This window comes from Leptodactylus fuscus, chromosome 7, assembly GCF_031893055.1.
Source record: "Leptodactylus fuscus isolate aLepFus1 chromosome 7, aLepFus1.hap2, whole genome shotgun sequence".
In the NCBI taxonomy this organism is placed as follows: domain Eukaryota; kingdom Metazoa; phylum Chordata; class Amphibia; order Anura; family Leptodactylidae; genus Leptodactylus; species Leptodactylus fuscus.
The window spans coordinates 90,195,710-90,208,664 of NC_134271.1; the positions used below are offsets into that span (position 1 = coordinate 90,195,710).

At 39.9% G+C, this 12,955-nt stretch overlaps 1 protein-coding gene across 2 annotated transcripts in view; it reads right to left on the reverse strand.

Annotated features, from left to right (window-relative positions):
* Window positions 1-1,372: 1,372 nt before the first annotated feature.
* Window positions 1,373-12,955, reverse strand: part of LBHD2 (LBH domain containing 2) — a 56,534-nt gene continuing 44,951 nt past the window's right edge. For both annotated transcript variants that reach the window (XM_075282559.1, XM_075282560.1), the window contains exons 3-4: window positions 10,768-10,948; window positions 1,373-1,978 (exon numbers count right to left, since the gene is read on the reverse strand). In XM_075282559.1, the coding sequence (XP_075138660.1) occupies window positions 1,908-1,978; window positions 10,768-10,948 (252 nt within the window). In that variant the 3' untranslated portion in view covers window positions 1,373-1,907. The remainder of the gene's footprint in view (window positions 1,979-10,767; window positions 10,949-12,955) is intronic.

The window sequence follows — 12,955 nt, forward strand, 5'->3', positions numbered from 1 at the left end:
CCTTTAATCCATGAAATACCTACACAATATGAATTTTCCGCCTCTCAACAGCAAATTAATTACTGTATAAGACATGACATCTCTGTCTGAACCAGGGCAGGGGCTTTCACATGCAAAGAAAACCTAATTTCGGCTGTTTCATCTCCTCCTACACACTGGAATTGCCTTCATTTTCAAATATTCATGAGCAAACTCACTGCAGCTGTTGATAAATCTGTCAGGCTTCTTTACCGTTTGCCCCGGCGTTCAATATCATTGAGTAGGAATATATATATATCTCTGTGAAGGAACCAAATTTAGCAGGAGATAATCACATGCAGATAACCAGTAGTTAAATCTGCTTCTCTATTGTCGGACTGATGTCTGCACATACAATGAAATCTCAATCTATGGTGTGGAAGAGACAATGGGCTCATGATGTCTGTTTAGAGCTGCCTTGGCTCCTGACAGAACATTACACTGCTGATGCGGTAGATATGATATACACATATACTATATATACACATATTCTTAGGAAGAATTAGTTTCCAAGCTAGAAACTGAGCTTGGAAAACTTAGCAGAAGAGTAACAAAAGAAGGCCTAGTATAAAATACCTCCTAGACTGGTAGTTATAAGACACAGGCGCACAGAATATTTCAGGAGAGGAGTGAACCAATCTTGGGGGAAGCAAGGCCATGACTTTATGTGATGGAGGCAAGATGTACAAGTATCTCCAAATATAAAAATAAAAATTACAAAAACACAGTAGGATAGTAAAATAAAAAGCCTAACGGATGTAAAACAATATTCTGCAGACTAGATTTATATACATGAAGCCAGAGGTGTAGCAAGAAGCTCCTGGGCCCCAGTGCAAAATCTATACCAGGCTTAGCAACTATAATGTATTGTTTATAATACTGGTTTCCTCATATAGGAAAATGACACCTTATGGGCGCCCTAAGGCTTGTAGGCCCAGATGCAACTGCAACCCTCAAGTTACACCCCTGCATATAACTCTGACCTTCTTGATCATTTTTACTGACACAGAGTTTTTCATTCCTTACTCTCCACTGACACCCAAAAAGTAACGAAACAAAGCTGCTGCATAGCCTCTGGTTAGGCCAAGTCTCCATGGTATTTATGTACATCAGTATGTACTTAAGTCATTTCACGTCCCCTACACCCAGGTTAACCACAGCCCTGTGATCTGCCTCATTCACAAGTGCAATAATCTCCATGTACTTTATAAAACTGCCATACATCCATGTCCTATAAAGAACTAGTGACCTTTCACCCTTTTAGCACGTGCGTGTAGCAGTCTTTGTATGAGAATGCCCCAATATGTTTCCATGTGGCCCGTTGCAATTTCTATCAAATAATAACACGCGCCACTACATTTGCAACCAGAATGAATATGTATTTAGTCACATCTTCAATGTAAATTATCGTACAGTGAGACTCCTAAACGGAAAGCTATATACATACGGAGCGGGATTCCAATTCCTGGAAGGTTACATTATGTGACGACAAGTAAGATGATTCAGAATTTATTTTAGATTTATTAAGCCCACTGCTCCTGGTGGGGGTTATACTGCGCCTTGGACGAGGCCTTAGTATTATTTGATGCCTTTTCAACAGCTTGGCTGAGGTTTGTACATGTTGGAATCTTCTGCTTGTGAGTCAGCTCGCTAGAAACTCCAATCCTAAACTGGGAGAAGCTACGCGGAATAAACGGTGCCAAGCGACCCTGGCACTTTCCTGGAAATCTGGAGGAACAGATCAGTGTAGTCCCAACTGCTGCTCACAATCGCTAACTACTCCACTGATACTGAATGGATCTCTGTTCTATTTCTGCCTATTCTCACAATGATGAGAACTTAAAAAAAAAAACAGAGAGAGAGAGAGAGACACACGATATTTAAGGCTTTTAATTAGCGCCGTTCCCCCCCGCTCTGCATCCGCCATAACGTTCCTCTTCATGAGCCAAACGTGCAGCACCTGTAATAAAGCAAAGAATTTTATTAATTCACATCTTTACATATTTATCACTTTCTAATATGCATTCCAAAATATCCATTTTCAACACAAAAAAACACACATATCTGAGTTTCAGCTTCAGATTTCTGCCAAAGATTATCTTTAAAATCCTAGTACATATTAGGGCACATCCTAACAGTGTGAACATAATCTTAGGGCGCATGCCCGCATAGCAGTAACCGAATGTGGCCGTCAATGATCTCACAATTATACAGTATAACCTACAAACATTGGCAGCTCCATAAAAGCAGGGTTTTAGAATCATGTGCCTACTACTACGTGAACATATGCCCTAATACATCTCTCTACTGAGGGGTTGTTAAAGGTGTATGTAGTCTAGACTTTTATGAGCCAACATGCCTGGACTCCAGACTGAAGCATAATTTAATCAAATGGAAAAAAAACATCCAAAAACAACACATTGAGAGGAATTTATAACCCATCTACACCAGTTTTCCAGCATAGATGGGTGATATTGTGGCACGGTTTTAGCACATGGCCCATTCTTGCACCAAACATATGCAACATCCTGTTCTGCGCCTTGCTTGCCACTTTCTGCAGATGTTGGTGGAGTGGGGTGGGCCAGGGTGGAGACGCCTTGGCCCCGACATGTATATTATAACTCACACCAGAAAATTGGTTATATAAGAAATCTATGACAATTCCTGACTGGCGTAGAGTTCCATTCCATCACATGGGCATATGCCTGATTTATTAAGAGACCAGGACCTTTTGATAATTCACCATTCAAGGTCTTTATTAACATTAGCGAAGGAAACATGACGACAATGAAGCTATTCACATATCTGTTATTTTGATGGTCTGTTTTAACAGGCTATCAAAAAAACAGAACGTCCTATTTTTGTCAGTATTCACAGATCCATCAATAGACTCAAGCTTATAAGGGATCTGTGAAAACAGCTTCTCCACGGAGAACAAATAGACCATTTCATTCATTTTTCACAGTCAGTTTTATCCACAGTCATGTGAATAAGGCATAATAAACTTGCACTTATACACTGATTCAAACTACTATGTACAAGCAACAATGTGTCAAGGTTACACAAGTGTTGCCTCTCCATTGTTATAATCTATTGGAGGACCAGAACAACAGAGCAGATGACAGCTAAGATAGCAGTAACACACTGAGCCCAATAGATCCCATTGTCTATAATGGGGTCCATTGCCAATGGATACTTTGGCGCAGATGTGAACGTAGCCTTAGGAAGATCTTTTAGTTGACACTGACAGCAAGCAGAGATCTTGAAAGTAGTGAAGAAATTCTGTATATATCTCTCACAGTTCTTTAGTGCACCTCAGCACACAATAGAACCCATACAAGCACGGATAAGCAGCCATTGTTAAGCCACTCTCAAGCCTGAAACCGTTGATAACAGAGAGCAACAGCTTTTCTCAACTGCATAGCACAGAGAAAGTCGTTTAGGAAGGAATCTGATGCTTCACACTTAATGATCTCCGATTCTGTCTGTGTCATTCCCTCCTCTCCACTGTTTAGTTACATCTCCCACAGAACTTCCACTCCGTCATCCTGGGTCTCCCACAAATATCACCAGGGCTCCCCAGGGAGACAGCCCAGCCTGCAGTCTGCTGCAAGGAAGAAGCTAGAAATAGACTGACTCTCAAAACACAGATTTTAACCTTCAATATGTAAGGATGGGACCTTCTAAATATTAGATAATCTTGGGCTGACCGATCCTGACAGCCATTGCTCCCTCTAGGCAGTGTGACCTTATCTATCCACAAAGGCAGGTATTCAGCTGTCAGACCTCAGCTCCTGTCTAAAAACAGAATTCAGTATCTTGCACTCCGGTTACACCCATAGCTGCATTCAGGATTCGGCTACTTTCTTTTTCCCCTTAGCTGTCAGCTGGGAGAATCTAAAATCTCCTCTCACTTCTGCTTGGTTCATTATCTACATATTGCATGCTCAGGTTTGTGCACTGTAGAAATCTTGTATTAGTATGTGGAAGCCGACACCATATCTGCCACAATGCAGCACAGTAGAATGCAGATGCTCCATTATAGGATTTTGGTTTAGCTATTAGTGGTATATCTGTCAGAACACAGAAAGGATAGAGTGGAGACCCCCAATCTGTCCAATTTACTATAGCTGTGCCAGAAAACGAATGAGTTACATCAGAAATCTATGCCACTTTCTGTCTGGTGGAGATTTCAGTTCAGGTGAACCTACATGCACAGATATTAACAAGAGGATAGAACCAAGGATAATGAATGAAAACTGGTATAAGGCCCAGTTCATAAGGGGCACGGGATGGCGTATTTTGGTCCTCATTCTGACGCGGGAAGCTGCGTCAGAATAGGACCAAAATGCGACTGTTGCGGCTTCCGACAGTTACAGCTTCCCGCTCCGGAGTAGGCCCAAATGAATGGGCCTAGTCCAAAGGGTGCTGCCGCGAGGTGGATGCCGCTCCTGAAGAAAGGGCAGCTTGCTTCTTTTTTCCGTGAGCGGCAACATACCGCTCACGTTAAAAAGGAAGCTAGCGGTCTACATAGACCGCTATTGTGAGGGGGTGGATTCTGATGTGGATTCAGCGCCAAAATCCGCATCATCTTGCCCCGTGTGAAAGAGCCCTAAGAGACACCAGTCTTTAAATAAATACCCCCTAATAGAATGTGGACCACAAGTGACAACTCTGATCTTCATGTTCTTGCAGAGATCCAGTATGGTTAGACACACTGTCTAAGTCTTGAGACATTTGATGGGCATTCATTACCTAAACTGGGTTTATGTGTTATATTATGTCAGCCAAACCTTCCGATTTTGGCAGAATCAGACAAGCATCTGTGTATGGTGCTAGTAACTCACCTCATTCAGAACACATGCATACTCTACAGAACTTTTAGGGGTGTTAGGAGAGATAGCTGTCAACCAAATGAGGTTTGGCCAACAGCTATCTGATGTGTATAGTCAGCTTATGGCTGAGTCCCCGTATTGCAGAAAAGCTGCTTTTTTTTGTTGCAGATTTTGCTGCAGTTCTTTGAGCCAAACCAGGAGTGGCTTCAAAATGAGTCGGAAATATAAATGAAATTCTCATACTTCTACCTTCTGCTCAGACCACTCCTGTCTGTGGCTCAAAAAAACCATAGCAAGATTTGCAAAAAAAAAATTCAGCTTTTCCGCAACATGAGGCCTCAGCCTAAAATAGTGTCACACAGAGGTTTAAAGAGAACCTTTTATCAGATTGGGCACAGGCAGTTCCATATACTAGTCAATCAGGTACATCCTTCTTCCTATAGTGCTGTACAATGTGAGCAGGGAGGAACGTCCCCTCCCTCTGCTCACAGTGCTCGTCCATAGACGAGTAGTATCAGGAGGGGACGGAGGTGTTCCTCCCCGCTCACACTGTACAGCGCGACAGGCGCTGCTGTGGAGAAGGACGTACCTGACAGACTGTCAGAAACGCCCTTCTGACTGTAAAGAGCTACGGTACCGGGACCGATAGCGCTTTACCCAGGGCACAGATCGGGAAAGCCGACAGTGCACTGAATTCAGTGCACTGTCAGCTTTCCAGCAGTATATGGAACTGCCTGTGCCCAATCTGATGAAAGGTCCTCTTTAACGTAAATTCCTGCACCCTAATGCAAAACTCTTGATATCAAGACCACTGCTTAGTAGACATGTGTAGTAGGTGGACTGTCCCTTTAAAACCCTCCCTGCTTCATCATTGATTTCAAGGGTAGAAACCAAAGCTACAGAAACATGTGTTTTTCGACATATTTTTGGAGCAATGATGATTCAGCTCTACTTAAACAAAACTTACCCACTCCTCCACACAGCACATTCAAGGCTTTGCAAATAATGAACATGCAAATTGTGTTTTTTTCCTCCCTTTCCACAAAATGCAAGAGACAAATCTATGTAAATACAGATCAATACTGAGAGCCCAAGTACAGGCTGCTCCAAGGCAACACTCTCATAAAAGCCCAGCATGGTATGAGATCTAGTAGATTTTCTTACTTCTCATATAAAGTGGTCTTCAACCTTTAGCCCTCCAGCTGCTGGGAAGGTGCACACCTAGAATTATGCAGAAGTGCCCGTTGGGAGGAATTTATTAATCCTTCTATGCCAGTTTTCATCTATGGAGCACAGCCTGTTTTTGTGCCAAATACACACCACATAGTTCTTGCTTTTTCCCTCCTCCATCCAACCAAGAAAAACTGCATTTGTATGAAACTCTTCAGCATATAATATAATCTGGAAGTCATCTCACCCAGTGGGTCAGGAATTGAGGGACCTCATTCTCCATTGGCTATGCTAGAAATGTCCAAGGTTGGAATACTCCTTTCATCACTGTATAATAAAACATTCTGCAACGTGTTTATAGACTTTGTGTTTCAGTTCCAGAACAATATTCCACCCCTGTTCACACATACACACTGGAGAACTATGTTCAAGCCTGGCCAGTCATCTCTTGGTTAGAGAACCTCAAATTAGTTTACACATTATATATTTTAAGTGGAATTTTCAATCAACAATGTGACATAGTAATAAAATTTAATCAGGCACAAATTTTTCTACGCCCCAAACATCTTCTTCAAAATGACATTTTATCCGCTTCAGAGAGGAATAAGAATCCGAGTCCTAAATCACAGATCATCCTATTAGCCACACAGCGGGAGTTCTGTGAATATTTGTACAGGAGAAGAAATGGAAATTGTGAATGTAGGCAAATTGCGTAGTATATACGGAGAACAATATGCAAACAATATGCCGCTAAGCCATAGCAGCATCGACAAACAATGCTGAAGAGGAAACTAAGGACGACCTACCGGAGTCAACTCTACCTTAAATTAATGTAGTAAATAAATAAATAAGACACATTTTATTATTTGTATTTTTATATATTTATTATAATTTATTGATTATTTTTAGTTCAACTGCCAAATTAGGCCTGGTTCACACCTGCGTTCAGTATTCCGTTCGGGGAACCTGCCTGAGGACCCCCGAACGGAATACTGAACACATTAAAAAGTGGTGAGCAATGAAAGCACACGGACCCTATAGACTATAATGGGGTCGTTGTGCTTTCCGAGCAGTCTCCACACGAGTAGTACGGATAGAAAAGTAGTTCATGAAGTACTTTTCTCTCCACATGTTGCGTGCGGACACCGCGCAGAAAACACATGGACCCCATTATAGTCTATGGGGTCCATGGGCTTTCATAAACTCACTGCTTGTCAATTCTCCATTATAAAGCTTAGATGTGGTTTTCAATGGAGGTAATACTCCATTATTCTAAAATTACAGCATTAGGCCAGATTCTAAAATGTTATTATTAGACTAGTATAAATCACACACAAGACGTGTTATGCCCGGGATATAAGATATTATTTAGGAATATTACATGTTATTACATTATGCTAGACATGCAGTATAACATATTTTGCAACTGATTTGACATATTACACTAGGCATATGATACATTGTGCCTAGCCCTCTGTTCTCATGTTCATGCCAACCTATTACAGCAGTGTGAGGTGCAGCAGTTTGGATCAACCGAGACGCCTTTGGTGTTCCAGACTGTTCATTTGCATCTTGTAAAATAATGTAATAGCTACAGAGGTATGAATTTTCATAGGGAAAGAGGCATTACATTCAGGTGAGCCTGATCTGTCTAAGTGTAATGCTGTTTAATATGCTTCATCCTAGTGACAGACTCCCTTTAAGACTGGCATTTCACAGTGGCATACCACTTACCTTGCTGGTACATGACTTATTAAAAGGCTCTGAACTGTTAATAACTCTGATGCTCTCATGTGCGCAAGACATGAAATCTAAATTCAGTTATAACAACAACGACATAAAACTGTCATATATGATACTATGTAAGTATATAAGGTATTTTGAAGGGATATGACATATGAGTTGCTACAAAGGATCTGACATACCATAACACAGACTTGACATATGCCAGGGATAGGCGATGATTTGCAGGGACATGATGTATAACATCAGGAGAGTGAGATGTTTATATGACATATTATAACAGGAATCTGATATACACCAGATATAAGAGATACTTTGCAGGGATATGAGGTATTACATCTGAAGTGTAAGATGTTATACAAGAGTATGACATCTTTATAACAGGGATATGACATACTTATGAGTTATTATATAAAGTACTAACATATTATAGCACAGATTTGATACATGCCAGGGATAAGCAATGCTTTGCAGGTATTGTACCCGAATTGTTACTAAACAAGCATACTGTATATATAGATACATAGATATATTATATCTTTATAACAAGAACATGACATATTATGCCAGAGTTATTATATAAGGTTCTAACATATTATAACAAAGATGTGACATATTCCAGGGATAGGCAATGCAAGGATATGAGGTATTACATTGGAGTGTAAGATGTTATACAATGATATGACATATTATAAGAGGGATAGGATATAATATGCCAGAGTCATTATTTAAGGTTCTGACATATTATTACACAATTGTGACATATTCCAGGGAGAGGTGATGTTTTGCAGGGATATGAGGTATTACATTAGATGTGTAAGATGTTATACAATGATAAGACATATTATGCCAGGGATACAAGGTATTATGTGAGAGATAATATAACAAGGACATAGGGGCAACATGGTGGCTCAGTGGTTAGCACTGCAGCGCTGGAGTCCTGGGTTCGAATCCCACCAGGAACAACATCTGCAAGGAGTTTGTATGTTCTCTCCATGTTTGCATGGATTTCCTCCCATTCTACAAAAAGACATACTGATATTTTTTGCCAATGAGAAATTACAAAAAACATATTAAATTATACCAAGGATCTGATCTACTGTACTGAGGATAGGAAAAATTTTATTGACATCTGACATGTTATAACAAGGATATGAAATAGTACATCAGAGATTTGATGGATTATGTACGGTGTATTAACAATTGGTAAAGATTTCAGAAACGATTCCAGTTTTGTGAAATATTACCATGGATGAGAGCTGTGATGTGGAGCTCGATATCTCATAGCTTTGAGGCCACATCTCAAAGCATTGTATATAGATAGCACGTACTGCAGTAGTCCAATATGTACTTATGCAATATCCAACCAAAAATATAGGTAATTACTTTGTCATTTCCTGCCCAAATCAGTGATTGCATTGTTCCTTTAAGAGCCACAGAATATGTAAGTGCTAGCAATAGAAGTGGAGATCTTGTGAAGATTAAAGCGACAGAGTTTTTACAGGCAAAAAGAAAGATTCGCAGAAACACTGATTATAGGATTTAACGATTTCACAAAATGTGGGATTGAGGGGAAAACACAGTCTGTCTTCTTGGCCTGAAAAAAGAGGTCAAGAGGGGATTTTAAGATATATTATACAGGAGAGAGATTTTACTGTTAACTGGCAAGCCAGCCCGTGGTGGGAACACGCCACAATCACGGCGCAGCATACTGGTATATACTGGATGACAATGCAGCAATTATATTCCAAGCCAAAAAGATACAATTACAGAGAGATTTAGGGAAAAAAAAACATAATTTTCATGAAAATGTCATTATTCTCATCATCCTTCTATTCTACTACATAAAAAGCTCCTGAGTTATTACTTCAGAGCAGCATTCAGAATTTGGCAGGGTTCAGAGCTAAACCTTCTGAGCATCCCTTGCTTGTCCGGTATCTGAAAAGAGCTAGTATTCTAAGCTAGACTGTTAGGAGAGTGTATGAGGACAATTGTCTGGCTGTTTGTAATGGCATCTAGCAGAATAGTGAGTGCTGCTCTGGAGTATAATACAGGTGGTATCTCAAGTTCAGCTCATGTAATGTAATGTAAGGTCATGTAAGGAATGTACAAAACTATTCTACCAACACTATAGTATACAGCTCTGTGGTACTGTACAATATAGGACGTAACTCAGGATTACTAGCAAATATGTAATGTTGGCAAATAAAGAGTCCACCATCGGAATAGTGAAGGTAGTTCTGGAGTATAATATAGCTTCTAATTCATGATCAGTACACGGTAAGTGATATGGATAATTTACCAAGGATCAGTACAGATCGGTACAGTACGGGTGATTTACTAAGCTATATGAGGCAATACTCAGAATAGTCATATACATGGCAATCAGATTAGATATTTATTACACATCATATAGAGGGGAATGCTGGATTTGGGTATTCCCTACTATAGGCATACACCAGGCCAAGATCCACGTTAGACCAAAATGTTGCCGTTGGAACCTTGTTTTTTACATACTGGATTAATGTATCATATCTGAATTGCGTGGTTTTGTAAGATTGGTCTATGGGTCCAATTATACATGTCATTTGAGCAACATATGTGGAGCTCAATGATTTTACAAGTTCTTTCTTATGCACCTAAATGGAATGATACACGCTGTGTTATCCATTTTTATGTTTGATCTCGATTGTGGTCACCTGTATCCTCATCCACAACTCATCTCTGATCTGCTAAATGTTGGCAGATTTTTCATGGGCTACTAGTTTAGACAATCTGTTTTCATATTATAAGTTACCACAAAACGTGGAGTAGACAGGTGTCAATAAATACATTACAGTAAATGCTTGTTTTCCTTGCAGTGCCCCTATAGGAATTTGGAACCAATGCAGGACTCTTACCAATGCATTATAGCAGTACTGTAGAGCCAAGATATATGTTGTTCATGCCTTGTGAGCATTTTGCTATACGTGACAAGGAGGAAGACCAAATCTGTTCTTACCTTCAACATCTGAACATCCTTGGCATGACTTTGCCTCCCGTTTGTCGTCTGTGGGTGAGATATCCTCTGGAGGCCAACGGAGTTCTCCGCTCTCTACATCTCCAGATTCTGTAGGCTCCACCACTATCGATGGTAACCTCTTTGTCAACTTAGGGTGTTTGTCATGGGAGTCTGGAAATATCTAGGGTAAGTTAAGAATAAATGATAGTTTCTTCTTCATGGAAATAGAAAATAAAAAAAATACTCTATGTATTTAAAAGTGTTAGGATACCTACACACTACACATACAGGAGCTTTTATGGCATCCTATTCCACCTACACAAGCATTAATATGGAGATGGTATCCCTAGCTAAAACAGCTTCCTTATTTCTGGGAAGGGTTTCTACAAGATTTTGGCATGTATCTGTGGGAAATTTTGACTGTTCTTCCAGAAGAGAATTTGTGAGGTCAGACGCTGATTTTGGATGAGATAGCTTCATGGCTCACAATCTCCGTTCTAGTTCACCCAAAAGGTTTTCAGTGAAGTTGAGGTCAGGAGTCTGTGTGTACCAGTCAAGATCTTCCACTTCAGTGCCTTTATAGACCTTGCCGAAACAGAAAGGGCCTTCCCCAAATTGCTCCCACAAAGTTGGAAGCATACAAGTGTCTAAAATGTCTTGCTATGCTGAAGTATTAAGATCTCCCTTGAATGGAAATAAAAGGCCAGGGGCAAACCCTGAAAAACAACTCCATGTCAGTCATAGCTATGGAATCAATAGGCTAAATCACCGACTCTGAATCCTCTATTTTTCTACAGCCCAACTCCAACTCCTTCTCTGTTTACTTTATAAATGGCTAGTAGCCATGATAAATGAGAATTAGTGAAGATCCTCAAAGTTATGAAGATAGTGACTGAATTTCTATAACAGTAAGTATGTAACAAACTATGCATCTAATTAATTATGTAATATAATTGTGAAATATTAATAAAATAATTCAGTATTTTACTTAAAAGTCAAAATCAATCAAATCCACCTTGGGAAGTGGTGTATATTTCCAGTATAAGGCACGCCACTGAGCTCAATGTCTAAAAAGTGGTGAGCAGAGATAAAAACTGTTGTTATGGCACATTGTAAACGCAAATAAGGGTCTTATGTCTTACAGTGCAGAAGGATATTGGCTGTCAATTCCAGTACACGGAAGCATCAGTAACCATAAGGCAAGTGATGTGGAAGCAATATGATCGTTTTAAAGCTGCATGAACACATACAAGGTTGTAACATATCCACATTTGTAAGGGGTAATTCACACTACTGTTGGTGCCCGACAGCAGTGTCCGTAGCTACTGTCCGTTCAAGATTTTAGCAATGGACACTAGCTGAGTCCGTTACAATTTCCATTCATTTCAATGGGATTTTATCTGTTTTCCTTTAGTGTTCATTTGTGTCCTTTAGTGTCTGTTTACAACCATGTCCTTTTTTGCAAGCAGACAAAAAAATGCTACATGAAACGGACAAGTGTTCGGTTTTTTTTAACATTGAGGCCTATGGGAAACTGACAGTAACTCATAGCCATCAGTTACTGTCCGTTTGTGTCCGTTACGATAGGTGTCCGTTTTATTTATTTTTTTAACCGGACACCTTCTGTGTGGACACCAACGGTAGCGTGAACCCTACCAAACATGTATATTCTGCAGCAGACATTGGTGTTATTTTAACTTTCTAAGGTGAAATTAGTGATATCCACATAGGAAATCAACACAAAGAATTGACATGAATTGACAAATTTTCATTGTATGCACAAAATTAAGAATATCTTATTAAATGAAATGCAATAATATTACACTCCAAATTTTCTGTATGAACATCCACAGAAGAAAATTGAATGTAATCCGCAATGTGTGCAATTATCTATAATACAGGTTGACCAAGCTGATCTCCAAAAGTTCCAGTGTTGTCAACATGGATAGCCAGGTTAACTAACCAAATTAAGGCGTGAAAAAAGCTAATCTGGGATACATATCTGCATCATGGTCATAGATACTACAAAGGTATTCCATGCAGTCTCTATAGGATATAATGGAGAAGAGGCGTTCCTCGTTAGGTTGGCACTGTTTCAAGCAAGTGGCGCGTCTACACCTCTATACCAACACTACAACATTAGCACAGAAAGTCAACGAATCCTACGAAGGATGAGGTACATACTGGT